The 20,180-nt window shown below is 41.8% G+C and overlaps 1 protein-coding gene across 2 annotated transcripts in view; it reads left to right on the forward strand.

Annotated features, from left to right (window-relative positions):
• The window catches only part of SH3TC2 (SH3 domain and tetratricopeptide repeats 2), a gene marked incomplete at its 3' end in the record, with an annotated part of 95,809 nt that extends 76,126 nt beyond the window's left edge, over positions 1-19,683 (forward strand). Inside the window, exon 16 of one of the 2 annotated variants that reach the window (XM_081286922.1) lies at positions 549-5,269. In XM_081286922.1, coding sequence (XP_081143048.1) covers positions 549-673 — 125 coding nt within the window. Of the gene's footprint in view, positions 1-548; positions 5,270-19,606 lie in introns of those variants that run through there. The other variant, XM_081286923.1, reaches the window with a different exon arrangement.
• Positions 19,684-20,180: the final 497 nt, after the last annotated feature.

Consider the following 20,180-nt stretch of genomic DNA (forward strand, 5'->3'; position numbering starts at 1 on the left):
TTGTAATTTTGACCATGTGTGCTCAATAATAAACAACAGCAGCTAATGTTAACTCGGCACTTCCTGCAAGGCTGACAGGGGGTAAGAATTTTGCATGTATGATCTTATGACTTAGGGTTGATATTATTAACATCCCCATTCTATAGGTGAGGAAACCAGGGCTTGAGAAGTTCCGCAATTTGCTTAAGGTATCGCAGCTTCAGTATCAGGGGCAGGATTTGGATTCAATTAGTCTGGCTGCAGGATCTATGCTCTCTACCACCAAGCAGTTTTGATTGTCTTCTGCCCTGACTTGGCTTTTTCAGTATCACTGACTCCAGGGTAACATGGCCATCAGTCAGATTTTCTCATATCAGTCAGCAATATGACAGTGTGTGAATGAGTGAGTGTATGTGTGTGCATGCGTGTGTGTGTATGTTTGTTGACAAAGGCCAGGTTGCAGTGATAGTTATGAATATTTCCAGGTCAAACTGATGCTCAAAGAACCACATATTGGTGTCTCCAAAAAGAAACTACTTTTTGTCTTACTATGAATATATTTTACACAGGCAATGTCCCAAGGGAGAAAGGACCTGCAGGTGTGACCAGAGAATATGTGAAGGAAAGAAAAAATCAGAGCAACCCATCCTATCCCAGAGCACAGCACCATGAAATGTTCTTTAAGGGCTACTGAGTTTCCCCAGGATGATTTTCCTAAGAGAAAAATGCAGAAAGAACTGGGGTGAGGGAAATACATTTTTGAAGACTGCTTAGGACTATCTCATGAAGGAGAAACAGTCCTCATCCCATCCATACTCAGTGTGCATACTAACCCCAAGAAACCATTCTTTTCTACTGTGCATTCCATTCTCTCTCAAGTGCTGAAGGATTGATCTATAGAGACAGTTTCCAAGTGCCCTGGTTGCTACTTGGTTCTTCCATAGCAATCCTTTCCAGCCACCTCTGAGTTCCAGATCATTGAAGGTCTTGGGTCTCTATGACTCTTCCCTGGGCCTGTTTCCCAGATTCCCCTGAATGGGTTATCTCAGCACTCACACACTAGAAGGTTGACACCAAATTGCCATCAGACAGAAAAGCTACCAGCACCATCTGGACAATGCAGAATTATGTCTATGACTCTACCAACATAAATAAGCAATCTGAAAATGTGAACACTTTGCCATCCCCAAACTTCAGATATCAATTCTTCTTTTAGGGTGACTTCCAAGGTCAGAGTTCTGTTGCTTGAGCTATGGCTTCTGTCCAGTGGTTCAACGACTGTGATGCAATTTCTGTGTGTGAATATAGAGATGTTCTTCAGCTATGTTTAGGCTGCTTGAGAGATAGACAGGTTTCTAATTTCATCTCAAAGTACTCAGTATCTGTGAGTCACTAACAAACCAATTCACCTTTCTGAGCCATGGCTCTTTCAAGTGTAAACTGGGGAATATAAATATCTGTGTCATAAGGTTATTGTAAAATGAATAAAGCCCTGTGTCTAAAGCACTGATCATTGTGGCTGGAATATAGTAGATATAATCAATACATTAGGTCTTTCTTTTAGCCTGTGACTTAAACCCATGATAGAGAAAAAAGACCCAAGAAGCAAATTCAATGACTCCAAAAAGAATTGAGGCATATAAAGAAAACAGTTCAGAGAATGATGACGATAGCAAATTTTTCTACAACTTAAGGCAATGTTATGTATGTGTTGTATGTACTTAAGTGTCTGTGGTTGGTGGTTAGTATTATTTTTCCCATGTTTGGCCTCAGTAAGGCACAACTAGACCAGATAATGAGCATCTCAGACCCAAAGAAGAAAGCCAAGTAATATCCTCTGAACATTTGAGTTATGGAGAGTCATCATGTTTTTTGAGCCATAAGATGAACAAGTGACCTGCCCCAGAACTTCTGTGCTGTTCTTTGTTATGAGAGAAAGGTTGCAATACATAGTTTGGATGCAGAATTGCAACTTCCAAAAAAATTCTTGTGGCTTATGGGAAAGCATATTTGAAAGTGGGATAATTTTAAAACACATGTTCACAAGAGCTATAGACTCCAAGTCATAGACATATAATTGGAGCCAATTAGTTTTAAAAACTCAAGTTCATTCGAAACATTTCCAAATTCAATAGGAAAAAAATCATAACTTCAAATTTTAATTTTGAGATATTTTAAATAAAATATGCTATTTGTGAACATCTGCTAAGAAAGGGCAAAATCTTGCAAATATGTGATTATAGATGACTTAGAGAGCAGCTCAGGATCATGAACGCTTGTAAAGGAAGTTGAGGCAGAGTTCCACTTGTTCATGGTTGCATAATCAACCACCCCAGAACTTTTGACCTAAAACAATACCTGTGGTCTCTTGACCTGTGGGGCTTGCTGGGCTCCTCTGCACAGTACTTGCTTAGGATTTCATGTGGTTTCAGTCCAATGGTGGTTGGAGCTGGAGCAATCTGAAGGTCCCATTGGGTTGGACATCCAAGATGGCTCCTCACAGGGCTGATAGTTTATGCCAGCTGTTGACTAAGAGCTTAGCTGGAGCTGGGGTTTAGCTATTGGAGCACTAAGGCATGGTGCTCCTCTTTTGGTTTGGGTTTCTAAGAGAGAAGAAGCATGGTTACCAAGTTCTAAGATAGAACATGCTAAGAACTAGCACTTCAGGAGATAAAAATAGGAATTGGAATACTTCCTTAGACCTAGCCTGAGAAGTCCCACAGTGTCACTGCTGCTATGTTCCATTTGTCACACAAGAAGTCCAGATTTTCTGCAGGAGGAGACTGTTCAATGTGATAGATACTGGGAGTACTGGGGTGTATCTTTGATATAGTTAGATGAGAAAATGCTCTCATTTGGAGTAAGATTTTTGAAAATCATTTTCATTTCCATGGAAAAAGGAGTAAGGATGCTTCATCTCCTGTTCTTCATAAAATGCAGCTGGTTCCCTTGGACTTTCTACCATGCAACTCGTAACATGTATATACAGGATTTGTGAGGCAAAAGGAGTCAGCCTTAGGGTCTGGGGGTGTAGCCCAGTGGTAGAACACTTACCTAGCATGTGTAGGACTATGGGTTTGGTCCCCATCACCCCAGAGAGAGAGAGTAGGGTGGGGCAGGAAACCAACCTTGTATCTAAGAAATTCAGGAAAGCCATTAGGCAAGTCACCTTCTGTGTGTCCAAGTGAGCAGGCACAACTCTGTTCTGTCCAGAAGTAGGTGCAGCAGTAATCTCAGTACCCCCATGTGGGCATCCGTAGGAGTGGCCAAAGTGGAGAAAGGTTCACCTTTGAGCGGGCTCCCTTTTGGGTGCATTCATTGTAATAAGCTTACCCTGAGCCACAGAGTTTTTTTAGAGGAGAAAATCCATGATCTAAAGAGCTTGCATTTTTGGATATGGCCTCAGGTGAGTACGTGACTTGGTGAGCATCCTATACTAGCTGCATTGTGTGGGAGTGACCAGAACTTTGTTCTGTCTTAATCTGATGATCCTCATGGAACCGCTCTGCCTCCCTCATTATAAGGTTCCTCCTTGTTTTTGTAGTAGTTCCTGGAACTTATTTATTCCAGTATTTGGAAATAGAGAGGTTCTCGAAAGATACCACTCAAGCCAATCCAGCCACATTTAGAGGGGTTCCATGACTATACCTGAGACTATGGATATAAGACCAAACAGCTCTGTCCTGGGATAGGGCCATTAGCTGGAAACCCAGTCTGATCTTTCCATGAGTGTCATGGAAGACTTCCACTCCTCCCCTCTCCAAATTTATTTATGCATTCAGAAAATACTTATTAGATTCCTTCTCTATGCCTGACATTGGCTCAGTCTCTAGAAATAAACTGGACAAAATTCCTGAAGTCCTTGTCCTTCTAGATATTAGAATCCCATGAGAATATTCTGTAACATTGCCCATGGTGGCAAATGGAGACAATCTCTGTCTAGAACAAAGAAGGTTGTTTAACATGGGCTCCCCACACCCAGATGGGTTATACTGGATAAACTTTAAATTAAATTTAGAAGTGTTGTTTTAATATATTTCTTCTAATAGGATAACTATGGAATGGATCTAAAATGAAGAATTTCAAGTTAGAGAATTAAGCCCAATGAAAACCATGAAAGCGATTAGGTACTGAGTTAATTTTTAATTTTCCAAACATCATTTCAGAAACAATAGCTCCCTGGCATTGAACTAGAATCTTTGAAAACTTTGCCTCTCCTTGAAATTCCTGATATGACCTCATATTATGGCATTGTTAAATAATCTTAACATTTTTGGGTGTAACCGATTTAACAAGTTGACACTTGATGCCTTTTATACAATGTGTCCCTAAGAGGAGCAAGACAGAACAGGACTGGAGATTACAGCATGGTGATGGGATTTAGGTTCTCACATTTAGTTTCCAGAACAATTCTCATGCTCTGATTTGGTCTGCAATGCCTACAAGTTACCCAAACAAGTGGCTTAAAAATTTATCAAAGAAGGTATCTGTCATTTAATCAAAACAGTTGAGTGTGAATAATTTGATTAAAGTCCTTTTTTTCTAATCATCATTTGACAAACATGCATTAAGGGCTTACTATGTGGCAGGCATTGTAGATAATAGAGGCTGCTACCCCCGCAGAGTTTTGCTTCCAGCAAAGAGACTGCTTCCAGCAGATCAGAGTGAGGGTGAGAAGTTGCGCAAGGTCGAAAGCCAGCCAGGAAGATGTGACAAGGAGCTACTGGGATTGCTCTAGTTGGGTGGTCGCTCCACTGTGGTGGAGGCTGGCCTACTGCAATTATTTAAAAGTTGGTGGTGATACCTGTGATCGAAGCTAATTTGGAGGCTGAAGCAGTAGGATTCCAAATTCAAGGCCAGTCTCAGCAACTTAGCAGAGACCCTGTCCCCAAATAAAATAAAATGATAGATAAAATAATAAACTGGTTGTATTTGATTGGTGTTCAAAGCAGCCTTTAGAAGAAGGTTGTACAGCATAAAAGATAAGTGGGCAGATGCTCAGAATTCTCTCTCTAACCAGCTTTGCAATGAATAACTATATGATTTTGACCCTTTAAGTCCTTGGTTTCATCACTAAGTTTATCCCTAAGACTTGATGGAAAGTCTCCAAATCCTTTGGGTTGTTCTAACATTTACACTGATTATATGACTTGCTTGTGTTTTCAGGTTTCAAGAAGACCAATGCTTGGTGAGGTTGCCCATAGAAAGCTAAAATCAGTATAGTATCTCTTATTAACACTTAAGATTTAATTGTGTTCTGATTCCTATGGCTCTTTTTCATACATTTTTCTTTTAATCTTCACCAAAACCCTGAAGAGTTGAAGAAACTGAAGTTTATAGGATTCAAGTAACATGCCCAATTTCACAGAGGCAGTGAACACAGGGTCTATTCATCAGGCTCTTAGCAAGTGACAGTTAGTTATGATTGGATTAAAACAGTCCCATTCAAAGATGTTGAGCTAATGACCTCTAATTTCCTTCCAAACACCAACGTTCTACATTTGTGTCGTCTTCAAAGACCATCCTGAAGTTGTCAAAAAAGTGAGTGTATTTGTAGGTTATTTTGTCCCAACTAAAAATATGAAGCTTCTTGAGCCTTGATGAAGACACGACAATGTAACTAAATATATGTAAAATGACGCTTCAGCCACTTAGAAATGAAGGTAGCCACGTTTCCTCATTGCAAAATGGAAGAGCCACTTTGGAAAATGTTTTGGCAGTTTCATATGAACATATGCTTACAAAATATCCCTTAAATTGAATTCCTAGGTATTTATATATACAAGAGAAATGCAAATCTGTACACAAAACCCGAATACAGATGTTTACAGGTATTTTCTTCATAGTTGCCCCAAACTGGAAACCCCAATGTCCTTCAGCTTGTGAATAAACAAACTGGTGTATCTGTACAATGGAACACTATTCAGCAATAAAAAGAAATAAACTTTCAATAAGTGCATCCTTAAGTGTGGGTGAATCTCCACTGTATTATGCTCCTGAAAGGAGTCTGACTCTTTGAAAAACTACACATAGGATGATTTCACTAAAATAACTTTTTGGAAAATTATAGGTTCAGAAAACAAATCTATGACTGATGGGTTCTGGGAGTCAGGGGGCAAATCGATGAAAAAGGGACTTGAGGGAACTGTTTGAAGTGATGGGTACATCTTGATTGTGGCTTTGGCTGATGAAACTGAATACATTGGTCAAAACTCAGAACTGGGAGAACGAAAAGGACAATTTCTAATGTACATGAATTATAACTTCATAACCCAATTCCCTCCAAAAAGAACAACTATTTGTGTGCATTTTGGTTTTAAATGAGTGGATTTCCTCTTTAGAATGTCAAGAAGGGTCAGAACCAATAACAGTTTTATTAAGAAGAATCTTACTTAACCAGATCAACTAGTCCAGGTTGGGGGAACCATGAAAACCAGGTTGGAGATAACCAACAGTAAACTTCTACTGCTTGAATGCCTAGTAGTCCCTACATTTTGTTTTGCAAACTTTTAAAATAGTACCTTTGCAATCCATTGTGCTTTCACCTCCAGCACTCACTTTTAATATTTACAGATTGCAATCTGAGGTCAGAGAGGTGAAAGGAGCACAGAGCCTTTGAGGTCACACAGGAAGCAGATTTTTCCTTTAGACTGTAAGTTCTTTGAGGTAGTATTGGGAAAAAAATTGCAGTAGCAAGCACAGCTTTTTGAGGGTTGTAACACCCACTAAACTTCTAAGCTAATATGAACGTTTGCCCTTCTGGGATATATGCTGACAAATTCCTTCCCGTATCCCAACCTGAAAGAGCAAGCCTTGGAAAATGGGAAGTCCAGCCCAGTTCTGAGTGAGGTAGAGGCCCGAGCCAGGGTTTCATCTTAGTCAGGGGATGCGCTGTTTTCAAAGCTCTTCTGTCTGATGACCTAAGTGGCTCATGAGTTGGGAGCCCAGGAAGGCCTTGGGTTTCTGCTCAATATAGTAATTCAGGCAGTTGCTATTAGTCAACTGGAGTTGGCATTTGCATTCAGGCTCTTTTTTTTTTTTAATAAAACTACTTTTAGTGGATAAAACATTAATAATATACATTTATGATTTAAGGGGCCTAATAAATAAAACAAGAAATTCAATAGAAAGTTTCAGTAGTGACTCAATCAAGCAGAAAAATCAGTGAGCTTGAGGAGAACATTTGAAATAATATCAAGGAAAATTTCTGAGGAGGAAGAGAAATAAAAGAAAAAGAATGAAGAAAGCTTATGGGGGATCCCTGGGCCATCACCACGATAACTGGCACTTGCACAGTACACATTTCAGAAAAAAGGAGAGGAAAGAAGGTCAGAAAGTTTGTTTAAAGAAACAATGAATAAAAACATCCCAATTCTGGAGAAAGATGGGAGCGGAGCTCACTGACAGGCCCCGTGCTGAGGGCGGGACACCTCTGAGTAGGAAACGAGGATGTCGCTACTGGAAGGGAATGTTCACTTCCACAGATGACACCAACGCTGTCACCCCATTGAAAACTGGATGACTCAGAGCAATGCAGCATCCAGGTATGTTCCTGAGTGAAGAACGGAGCTGCATTGGGTTTCCTGGAACATCCATGTGGGTGGCTGAGTTCAGGAGTTCAGCATGCACCTGAGAGGATGCTCATCCACTGTGAATTTGTTCCTTGGCCCCTCTTGCTCCCACACTCCTTTTGAGTCATCTCCACCTACTCAGGGTCCTCCACCATACTCCAAGGCCACAGCCATCTTCATGACCCAGGCTCTTTCTTCAGCAGAGACAAGAAAATCGTAAAGAAATAGGGTAAGTGTCACACGCACACACACACACACACACACACACACACACACACCACATGAAACAAAGAATAAATAATTATAATTAAAAAATATTAAAAAATAATTATAATTAAAAAATATAAAAAAATAACAATAAAGTGACATATTCCATAGAACACATGATTTAATTCAAATTAAGTCAATCCTGGCCATCAGGTAGATCTCAGAAGGTCAGCACAGCAAGGGTCATTTAAAAAGTCCCCTAGTTCACCCTATTGTCCTACAGATGGGAACACTGAGGCCTAGGGAAGGGAACAACTTAACCCAACATTAACACCAGCATTGATGTCAAGGTCAGAGCTGCATCTAGTACCAGCATCATCTTCTGTTTCAATCTCTGCTGTAGTTTGGAGGTCGAGTGACCCTTAAGGTCCAGAAGTTGAAGTCTTAGCCCTCAGCTTGGTGCCAGTGGGAAGTGGTGGAACCTTCAAGAGGGAGTCCTAATGGGAGGTCTTGGGTTATTTGGGGAGCACCCTCAGAAGACATTGCAGGACACTGGTCTCTTCTCTGTTTTCTGGCAGAAGCCATGAGCTACAAACCATAATGTGCTGCCTCACCATAGGCCCCAAAGCATAGGTCAGGGAACCTCCAAAACTGTGAGCTGACATCAACCTTTTATCTTATAAGTTGACTATCTCAACAATTTTTTTTAACAATAAGAAAAACATAACTAACACAACCTCTCAAAATAATCTTTCATAGGCTCCACACCTGTTAAAACAGCTCAATTTGTTTTTAAAGTATTTTTAAGTAATTTATACAAATAGATTATTCATCCTCATAATTTCTAAATGAAAAACTAAACAGGGAATGACATGAAAAGTCTCCCTCTCTCCCTTATCCATCTTTTCTCTATCTACACTCTATCCACCGGCAACATTTAAATTAATTCCTTGTGAGCTTCCAGGAATATTTCATGCATATACAAACAATTCAAAGACATGCTCTCTCACCATTTTAAAAATTATAACCTACTGTACAGTTCATACTGATTTTTTTTCACTCAAGTATTTATCTTGGAAACATTTTCTTATGAATATACAAAGAGTCTCCTTATTCATTTTCACAGCTGCGAAGTTTTCCATTGCATCATGGGAATTATCGTTTATTTAGCTGGTCCTCTAGTGGAGGCCGTTTTGAGTGTTTCCAATACTTTGCCATTATAAGCAATGCAGCCACAAATACTTTTATACATCTGTCATTTCACATGTTTGTTATTGTGTGTGTAGGATAAATTCCATAGAAGCAGAATCCCAAGGGTATGTATGTTTGTTGACTTATGTATGTTGATGAATTTTCATCTGTGGTAGTCATGGCAACATATACACTTGCAATGTTTGAGAGTGCTTCTTTCTTCAGGTTCTCCCCAACACAACCTCTTACAAAATTTTGGGTCTTTGCAAATTTAGTACTAGTGAACTATAGAAATATGAAAAATTAACAACTGAATCTCTTCTTCATTTTTTTTTTCTGAGCCCTGTATCCAAAATTTCTCTTATCAGTCTGATAAGGGTGATATAACCATCAGATATATTTGCACTTTTTTTCAGTCAAAATATATCATCAGCTGTATTAGTCAGCTTTTTATCTCTGTGACAAGATACCAGAGAAAAACAATGTAAAGTAGGAAAGATTTATTTTGGTTCACAGTTTCAGAGATTTCAGTTCAGAGTTGCTTGACCTCATCACTGGGGGGTTGGGGTGAGCAGATCATTAGCAGAGAGGGCATGGTGGAGCAGAACTCACCTCAGGCAGCCAGGAAGCAGAGAGAGAGCAAGTCTGAGAGGAAGGAGGAGGGGACAAGATATATCCCTCCAGGACACACCCCCAGTGACCTACCTACTTCCTCCAGTGAGGCCTCACCTCCTAGAATTTCCAGCACCTCCCCCAAATCCACTCAATTATGAACCTATCAGTGGGTAAATCTACTGATGAGATCAGAGCCCTCATGATCCTGTCACTTTCTGAAAGCCCCACCTCTGAACATTGCTGCACTGAGGGCTAATCACGTAATGCATGAGCTTCTAGGGAACACTCCAGATCCAAATGATAACATCAACATTATTTAGAACATACAATGCTGCTTCTCTCCTTCATATGATAGGTATTCCTGAGCATTTATCAGGTTTTAGGTCCTAGAGGTATTTCCCTAAAAAATACAGACACATTCCCTATCAAGAGGGCTTATATTCTAGGTGGGGAAACATTTAAAAATAGATAAATAAATATGCTACCATTTAAAAGAGTAAGTGCTTTGAAGAATAACCCAGGTGAGATAGTAGAGGAGCCTGAAGAACCCGTCTCGCCTCGCTCCTTCCCAACAGGGACCAAAGTGATGTGTAAAATGGCCAACATGTTCTCCAAACTTATTTTAATATAATATTTATTTATTAGTTTTGACCTGAGCTGCCTGTTGCTTTGGCATTATATAGACAGAACTTCAAGATCACCGTTAGGGTTATTTCAGAGATGCTCAGCTAGAAACAGAAAAAGCTATTCCAGTTTCCCTAAATGGGCTGGTGGTAAAAATGCAAATGTTAGTCTAATTGCTGAGGACAGGAACCAGAATTTGGTCAAGAGTAAATTATCGCTGGGCAAAGTAGTGCACGCCTGTAATCTTAGTGGCTCAGGAGGCTGAGGCAGAAGGTTCATGAGTTCAAAGCCAGCCTCAGTAACTTAAAGAGGTCCTAAGCAAGTCAGTGAGATCCTGTTTCTAAATAAAATATAAAAAAGGGCTGGGGATGTTGCTCAGTGGTTAAGCACCTCTGGGTTCAATTCCTGGTAAACAAAACAAAACAAAACAAAACAAAACAAAAAAAAAACGAGTAAACTATCATCTCTTCCTCTAAGCACTCAATAAAAAAAATCTCATTGTCTACTTTGGGTTTAGAAAATTCTGTTTGGTTTAATGTTAATCTTTTTCTCATGCTCTTCCTCCCTGCTCTGTTTTTAGTTGCTCTCCTTATATCAAAGATGACATTTGGCATTTGTTTTTTAGGGATTGGCTAGCTTCACTTAGCATAATCTGCTCTAATGCCATCCATTTCCCTGCAAATTCCATGATTTTGTCATTTTTTAGTGCTGAGTAATACTCCATTGTGTATAAATGCCACATTTTTTTAAATCCATTCATCTATTGAAGGGCATTTGTAATGTTTTGAACAACCAATAAAAAAAAGAAATTAAAAAAAATTCTGTTTGGGTTTGGAATCTAGCCCACTTTGCATGGCATGGGTTAGGTAGAGAGAACACTGCTCAGAAGTCCTGGTGAAGGAACTTGTGTTTCCAATACTTACCTCTTCTTTTAAAAAAAAATTAAATTTGTTTTAATTAGTTATACATGACAGTAGAATACATTTATGCACTTTGATATACATAAATGGGTTATAATTTCATTTTTCTGAGTGTACATGTTGCAGAATCATATTGGTCATGAAGTCACATACATACATACAGTAATAATATCTGCTTTATTCTACTATCTTTCCTATCTCCACAACCCCTCCCCTCCCTCCCACTACTTCCCTCTACCTAATCTAAGATAGTGCCCTCCCCGCCTTATTGTGAATTAGCATCCACATACTAGAGAGAACATTCAGCCTTTGGTTTTGTGGGATTGGCTTATTTTGCTTAGCATGGTATTTTCCAACTCCTATCATTTACTGGCAAATGCCATAATTTTACTCTTCTTTAAAGCTGAGTAATATTCCATTGAGTATATGTACCACATTTTCTTTATCCATTCATCTACTGAGGGATACCTAGGTTGGTTCCATAGTTTAGCTATTGTGAATTGACCTGCTATAAACATTGATGTGGCTGTGTCACTATAGTATGCTGATTTTAAATCCTTTGGGCATAAACTTACCTCTTGCTGTCGGTGTGACTTTGGACAATCCTTCCTAGAGGCTTAAAGACTTCTGGATGGCTTGATTAGAATCATGAAGTCATCTCTCTGCAGTTCTGATTCTGGCCTTATTGGTGGATCATGACAATCCTGTCAGAAATTAATCAAGAACTTCCCACCTTGGACTTCAGTTCTGGTACAAGTTCTGTCTCTTTGTGTTCTCCAAAACTGGGACTTGCTTACCTCTCATCTATCTCTCCCTGAGGTTTTGTTCCTGTTACCAGAACTCAGACCTTCCAGAAACTTCACTGTGCCTGCCTGGGCTTCTGACCACTGCCAGGAACAGGCTTGAGTTTCTCATCCGTAGGTCCAGGGAGTCTCTGTCCCCATCTCACCTTACTGGGTTCTATCAGGCTTCTCTCTCTCTGGCAGACATCCCGTCACTACATTTCCTCAGATGCTACTTTCTGCTTCCCAGAGTGTCCCTCTGCCACCTATAGCTGCTGCCTCTCCTGTCCTCAAGTTGAGGCATGTCTAGTTTCACCCTTACTGTAGCCCATGTCACAGTTCCACTGAGGCTGGATTAGGCAAGTGGCTTCCCACGTTTTCTCTAGAAGCAGCACTTCTTTTACACAGGAACCTTTCAGTGGAACAGAAAACAGCAGTGACAACAATAGCTTATTCAGGCTTTCTAAATCTTCATGGACTTAAAACACATCATTGTTGAACCTAGGAAGCAGAACAGAAACCCAGGATTCCTCAGAACTTAGTTCAAGACTTAAGACTAAGCGAGTTAATTTATCCCCTTTTATTTTCTAGGCAGCTCACAAAATTGGTTGTTACCTTGCTAAGGTCACAGTGAGAATGATAGAATCCAGTCCTGGGAATGTATTGCCCCCCCAAATAACACGAGCTCCATATCTTGTACCTCACTATACAGTACGATGCCAACCACCCAGCGGATTCTTGATCAATATCAGTGAATGCATGGGCGAGTTATCTGGGCCTTGACCTGGTCACAGTCCACACCTGTTGACTAAGAACCTTTGACCTGCCAGACTCCCAGTGTGTAAGGCTGACCAGCACAGTTCCTTCCTGTTTAGAGTGGAGAGATCAGCAGGGTCCTGAAGCAAATTATCATAAAAAGCTAATGAGATATTTGGAATGTGCAAAGCCCTGTGTAGGGAAAGATGGGGGGGCTCGTAAGAGGGGCCGGGACCTCATCTGGAGAATATTGTCAGGTTTTCTGGGCAGGGTGACTGTTATATGAGCTGTCAGGTTTCTAAGACACTGACTGGAGAGAAGAGAGGGGCTCTGCAGGGAACAGGAAGCCAGGGGTGACAGCCCAGGTGAGAGAAAGGCCAAGAGAGAGAACCACCTGTATGAAGAAGCCCCAGTGCTGAACACACCTGTAATTCTAGCGACGAGGGAGGCTGAGGCAGGAGGATCACAAGTTCAAAACCAGCCTCCGCAAATTAGCTAGGCTGTGAGCAACTTAGGGAAACCCTGTCTCAAAAAAGAAATAAATTAAAAATAACAACAAAAAGAACTGGGCTGGGGATGTGGTTAAGTGCCCTTGCGTTCAATCCCTGATAGAAAGAAAGAAAGAAAGAAAGAAAGAAAGAAAGAAAGAAAGAAAGAAAGAAAGAAAGAAAGAAAGAAAGTTAGTTCAGAGCACCTGGGAGGAAGAATCCAGTGAATCCAGTGGCAGCAGTTGAAAGGTGCTGTAGAGGGGGGACTGGCCAGGGCATGCAGGGCCTCCGAGTACTCAAAAATGGCAGGAATTCCATAAACCCAAACACGAGCCTGCTGCTTGTTCTAGGGAGTGAGTTTACTGAGATCCCCTTTAGCTGCTTTCTTGCCTCAGTGGTGAGATGAGGAGCTGCAAAGGGATCATTGCTCTGAAGTACTCACCATCTGGTCTTTGACAGGGAAATTTGTCAACCCTCAAACCAAAGAACCATGGAGACATAAGGACAGGGCAGGAGGCCTTAGAAGCAGCCCCTGCAGGGAAGAGAGGGAGATGGAGGTGAATCCTCCACCCCAGGACTTTTCCTAAAGCCTTGTCTTTTTCTCAGTAGGCGGGGCTCCTCTCCCTGAGCCGAGGGCGTGGCCAAGACCACTTGAGGGAAGGCAGTGATCTCAGCTGCTCAGCTGTCAGACTTTCGGAGGGTGAGGGCTGCTCCACTTGGAGACAGGACTGGGCCGTCATGTATCTCTGCCCAAGCTTCTCTGAGTGGCATGGTTGATTGGGGTGGCTGTTTCTACCTATCATTGCCAGGATTTCCCCTTTTATTTTTTCCTTTTTAAAGAGAGAGAATTTCGCCGAACTCAACATCTTTGTTTGTATGTGGTGCTGAGGATCGAACCTGGGAACCCGGCATGCATGCCAGGCGAGCATGCTACCGCTTGAGCCACATCCCCAGCTCCTCCTTTCCCCCTTTCAAGGTGAAGTTTAAACACCACCTCCCTGGAAGAGCCTGCTCTGATGGCCACTCCTTTTTCTGCATCTGGGAAGAATGATAGCTTCCTCTTCTGCCTTCCCATAGTACTTTAGTCTCCCCAACTTGTGTCAGTAATAGAAACAAATTATGGGTTTTGGAGATGTGTCAGATCATGCATCTGTCCAGCCACTCTACAGCTATTTGTTGAACACCTACTTTGTACCCACCAGGGGTTGTGGAAAGGTCCCTACTTTCATAAAGAATCAGGGGCTGTGTAGGAGAAAGGACCAGTAAGTAAATAAATAAGTGAAACATTTTTGAAGTTGATAAGGGCTAAGGAAAAAAATTGTGTGATAGGGAGTTTGGGGGTGGGGCAAGAGTACACCACGTTAGACAGGTCAGTTAGGGACAGATGGCCTCCTGAGGAGTGAAATTTGAGCTGAGTTGGAATAACAAGATGAAGCCAGCTATGCAAAGTGTTGGAGGAAGGGCATTCTAGGTCGAGAGGAGAGCAGGTGCCAAGACCCTGAGGTAGGAAAAATCTTGGTGTGTTTGAGAAACAGGAAATTGAAGGCCAGGTCATGGAAATGGGGTGGAGGTGAAGATGGATGAAGGGGTTGGGGAAGCAGGCTGGGGGCCCCGGTCAGCAGGGCCTATGTAGGTCATGGGAACCATGTGGAGCGTGAAGCGAGAGAGAGGTGAGGACTGACTGAGGGCCTCTCATTCCTTCAGATGACACATGCCACTTTTGGGACAGTCAGAGAGTGAGGAGCTGAGAACATGAGGAATAGATAGGCCACGCCCTGGGGTATGCCCTAGTAGAAGTGCCTTCCCACGAACAGGCACCCAATAGCAAGCTCTGCCTTCCTGTTTTGCAGATTCAGGCATTTGGTCTGTTCTTCATCGAGAGTGTGGTCATGTCCCCTGCTGCCCCATCTGGGAGCATATCAGAAATGCTGACCCAGGAACCACCCAACCCCACTGAATCAGAATCTGCATGGCATCAAAATTTCCTGTTGATGGACATTCACATTAAAGTTTGAGAAGGACTGGCCTAGAAGAAATCCAGGTATAGAGTAGGAGACCTGCACTAACCATATTGAGTGAGATGCCAGATCCATAATTTATAACCCCCATGCTAATAACCTCTTATGTTGGAGCCTCTGAAAATTTTAATGTGCACACACATCACCTAGGAATCTTATTCAAATGTAGGTTCTGACTCAATCAGTTTGGAACAGGGCCCCAGATTCTGCATTGCTAACAGGCTGTAAGGGGATGTTGACATAGCCGGTGCCAGGAGCGGAGCCTTACATGACGCTCACCCAAGGCAATCCACTTGGTCGTCATGGTTACCCTGTCGGGAGATGCTTGTTCACATTCTGTGGATAGGCAAACAAGGCTTAGTTTAAATATGAGCTGTGTGACCTTGGGTAGGTTTCCAGGCTCACTTGTCATCTGCCTGTGCGTTAGTTAGAGAACTGCTCAGAGGAGTTCATGGCACAAAGCATGTTATGATGAAGGACTATAGGAATATGGCAGATCAAATGCCTGAATCTGCAAAGCAGGAAGGCAGACCTTGCTATTGGGTGACTGTTCATGGGAAGGCACTTCTACAAGGGCATACCCCAAGGCGTGGCCTGTCTACTCCTCTTGTGTTCTCAGCACCTCGCTCTCTGACTGTCACAAAAAGGGCCTGTGTCATCTGAAGGAATGAGAGGACACATGTTCTGTGCTGGCACAGAGCAAGGACTCATTATTATTATTATTATTTACTTTCTGGAATTTGCATCTGCATTTTCAGTGTCCAAAGTTGGGGTTCTCTCTACCAGGTTAGTAGAAATCAGGGGTTGGCTCAACTGGAAGATGAGATTAGGAATTAAAATTTTAGCAATAACTGAAGATGAGTGGAGTTGACTAGTGGAGCTCCCTTGGGAGTGTGGTAAGTTACTTCTCCGACTGCAAGGATTTTTGTAAACTTGGAGCTGGTTACTCATGAATGCTTCCTCTTGCCGGGTGCAGCGGCTCATGCCTATAATCTCAGTAAGCAACTTGGAAGGCTGAGGAAGAAGGATTGCAAGTTCAAAGCCAGCCTTAGCAACTTAATGAGGCCCTGTCTCAAAATAAAAAAATAAAAAAAATGACCAATACAACATCATGTACAACCAAAAGAATGAGAAATTATACTCCATTTATGTATGATATGTCATGGTGGATTCTACTGTCGTGTATAACTTATTAGAACAAATTTGGAAAATAAAAGGACTGGGGATATGGCTCAGTGGTTATGTGTCCCTGGATACAATCCCCTGTACAAAACAAACAAACAAACAAACAAACAAACAAACAAAAAACAACCCCCCAAAACAAAAATAAAACAAAATGAAAAAAAAGAAAGAAACAAAAAGGAAAAAAAAAAACTTTCTCTTTAGCCTATGCTGAGATGGATATGTCTTTGGCTTCTTCTTTCCTCTTCTGGACCACATGCTCTCACAGCCTGTCTGTTCTGACAACAATTATGACCTCTAACCCCTTGGGGTCAAATTCAAAGACAACTGTGTTCTGTCCCAATCCAGGCACAGTTTCTCAAAGAGATGTCTTCATCAGTGGTTGTCCTCAACTGACATGGTGATGACTGAATTTGCAGGTCTCCGTGGCCATGTCTATTTATACAAGGAAATGACACGTCATGTCTCTGTTCGCTAATCTATGCTTTTGTTCTAGATCTTAACCTTTTCAAAAGTGCTCCAAATCCTGGAGATGGACTCAGTCTGTAGTTCCTAAATAGAAACATTCCTTAATAAATGCCTGTAATTCCAGCAACTAGGGAGGCTGAGTCAGAAGGATGGCAAATTCAAGGTCAGCCTCAGAGATTTAATGAAACCCTTGGCAACTTAGTGAGACCATGTCTTAAAAATGGAAAATTTTTTAAAGGGACAGGGATAAGGCCCAGTGGCAAAGCACCCTGGATTTAATCTCCAGTACTGAAAAAAAATACATATTGCACTTAATGATTTATGAATCATTTACTTTTATTTCATGGCCTTCAAAAGGACACAGGACAGATATTGTCCAAATTGTTCATGGGGAAATTAAAGAGATGAGTCACTTGCCCTGTGTTGCTTCTGTTGTAACTGTCTCCCAACTCTGCGTTCATTCATTCAACCTGTGTTTATTGAGTAGCTGGAATGAACAGGCCTGTGTTGGGCCCTGGGAATGCAATACTAAGGGAAAATGGATGTATCCTTCCCTTCATGAAGCCCACATTCATCAGAGGAAAATGGATATTAAGCAGATAATCACCCAGATAAACACAACCGTGCTGCTGTAATGAGAGCCAAGAAGGACATGTGAGTTGCTTTAAGATCCCAATAGAGGGAAATTTGACATCAAAGAGAAGGCTTCTCTGAAGATACTGAGCTGGGATTTGGAGGATGAGCAGGCAGACCACTGGCGAAGACCTTGTGTTTATCCTGAGTGCCGTCCAGCCAAATGAAGGGCTTAAACTGTGTGTTGTGCATAGAAACTCTGTTAGCACAATTTCTGGTTTTATTTTTTTGATTCTGTAGATTTTTTTAAAATTTATTTTTATTAGTTCTAATCGGTTATGATTGCAGAAAGCTTTTCAATTCATTGTGCACAAACAGAGCACAACTTCTCATTTCTCTGGTTGTAAATGATGTAGACTCACACCACTTATGCAGTCATGCATGTACTTAGGGTAATGATGTTCGTCTCATTCTACCATCTTTCCTACTCCCATACCCCCCTCCCTTTCCTCTCCCTCCCCTTTACCCAATCAAAGTTCCTCCATTCACACTTCACCCCCATTATGAATCATCATCCATTTATCAGAGAGCATTTGGCCTTTGGTTTTTTGGGGATTGTTTTACTTCGCTCAGCAAGATATTCAATTCCATCCATTTACCTGAAAATGCCATAATTGTATTCTTTTCTAATGCTGAGTAATATTCTGTTGTGTATATATACCACAATTTCTTTATCCATTCATCTATTGAAGGGCATCTAGTTTGGTCCCACTGTTTATCTATTGTGAATTGAGCTGCTATAAACATTGCAGTGGCTGTGCAATGTGTAGGATGCTGATTTTAAGACCTTTGGGTTTAGACCAAGGAGTGGGATAGCTGGGTCAAATGGTGGCTCCATTACAAGCTTTCTAAGGAATCTCCACTTCGGGTTTTTTTTTTTTTTTTGTCTTTGCCTTATTCTTTTACTTTCTTGGGACATCCTTGAATATAGAAATCAGGTCTTTAGTAGAGTGAGACTGAAAGACATTAAGACTCAAAGAAATTAATTGGAGCTGGCCACACATACTGTCCTCAGTAAAGGTCTGTAGATGGAGGCAGCAGGAAGCGAAGGCGAAACACAGTTGTAGCCAGGCAGGATGTGGAGGACTTCTGCTGCCTGCATCTGAAACCAGAACAGCAGAGAATGAGCACTGGGTCTTGGTCCCTCCTTCATGTGAAATTAGGAAGCGTTCTCCAGTCCCAGGGAATGGAAGGCCATGGATTAGGGCTCTGGGATTGGAATGTGTAGGTTCAAATCCCAGCTCTGCCACTTAGCAGATTCCAAGCAAATCACTTCTGTCCTGCATTTCCATTCTTCATCTGCCAAGTGGGGAAGATACCATCTCTCTTAAAAATGTTGTGGAGATGAAACAAGATGGTACCTTTGAAGTGCTCATCGCAGGGTAAGCGTTTAGTAAATGGTAGTGATAGCATTAATAAAGGTGTTGGCTGAGAGCCTGGGAGATTTCCCAGCAGGACCCTGGTCTCCATAAATGTGTAGGCAGAAAAACCCCTTAGAAGATATGAGTACACCTCCTTTAGGCTTAGTTGATCACTATCTTAGTTTGATTTCTGTTTCTATAACAAAATACCTGAGACTCAATTATTTATGAAAAAATCAAGGTTCAATTAACTCATGGTTCTGGAAGCTGGAGAGACTCAGAGCATGGTGCTACAGCTGCTAAGTATCTGGTGAGGGCCTCTTGCTGCACCACAACGTGGCAGAGGATATCACATGGCGAGACGGAGCAAGCATGCATTTAGTACAGGTCACTCTTCCTTTTCTTAGAGAGTCAGGAGTCCCTACATGAAGGCCCTACCCCAATGACCTTATCTAATCCCAATTACCTTCAGAAGATCCCACCTCCAAATACCATCAACATATGAATTTGGGGATTGAGTGTCAACATGAGTTTCAGAGAGGACATTCTAATTATGGCACTTTCCTAGTAGAGGGAAAAGTAAACTTATGAGGTTGGCATCTAAAGATTGTCACCATGGGGCCCCACTGCTTGTTCAGTGTCCACTTTGATCTCTCCATCCTGCACTCTGTTACCTTTCCCTAATGCTTCATACCTTTGTATGGAAGATGCTCTCCTGTCTAGCTGCTCACCTGGCCACTTCCTAAAGCTGCATCCTGATAATCTTTCCTGATTTCCCCATGAAGAATAATCATTCATTTTCCTGTTTTAGGCTTTGAGGATCTAGGGATGCACTCAGGTCCCAAGTCCCTGCCCCTGTGGAGACTACAGCTTGTTTTGGAGAAATAGGTAATGTGCAATGTACAAATAAATAATCAAGGTTATGCCAAGTAGCGGGGCTGCACTTTCAGGGGGAAAAGGTACTGTGACAGAAAGGTACTTCTGGGGAGCATGTGGGGAAGCTGTTGGAGATGATTGGGAAGAGAAGAACAACCAGGGACAAATGAAGAGCAGCAAAGCCAAAGCAGAGCAAAGAGGTGATGAGAGTGTTGTGAGCCGAGCCAGAGGGGGAGGCAGGGGGCTAGATCATGCCTGCCTCTCTCAGGCTCTTCTGTCCTTTGGGAATCACGCTGTTACAGTCCTTTCCATACTGGATGGTAACGGGGCATCAGACCCTGGGCTAGTTCACCTCTGTAGCTCCAGCAGGAGACAGAACCAGGGAGTGTGGGTGGAGCATGGTGGTGCAGCATGTCTCAGGCTGTCTTTCTTGAATGAGCACCCTTAATACACTTTAATCCAACCAATTCTGGTAGTAACTGGGCATCAGCCCCCAAAGTTGAAAATAA

The sequence above is a fragment of the Spermophilus citellus genome (assembly GCF_964194105.1).
Source record: "Spermophilus citellus genome assembly, chromosome: 1".
NCBI classification, from domain to species: domain Eukaryota; kingdom Metazoa; phylum Chordata; class Mammalia; order Rodentia; family Sciuridae; genus Spermophilus; species Spermophilus citellus.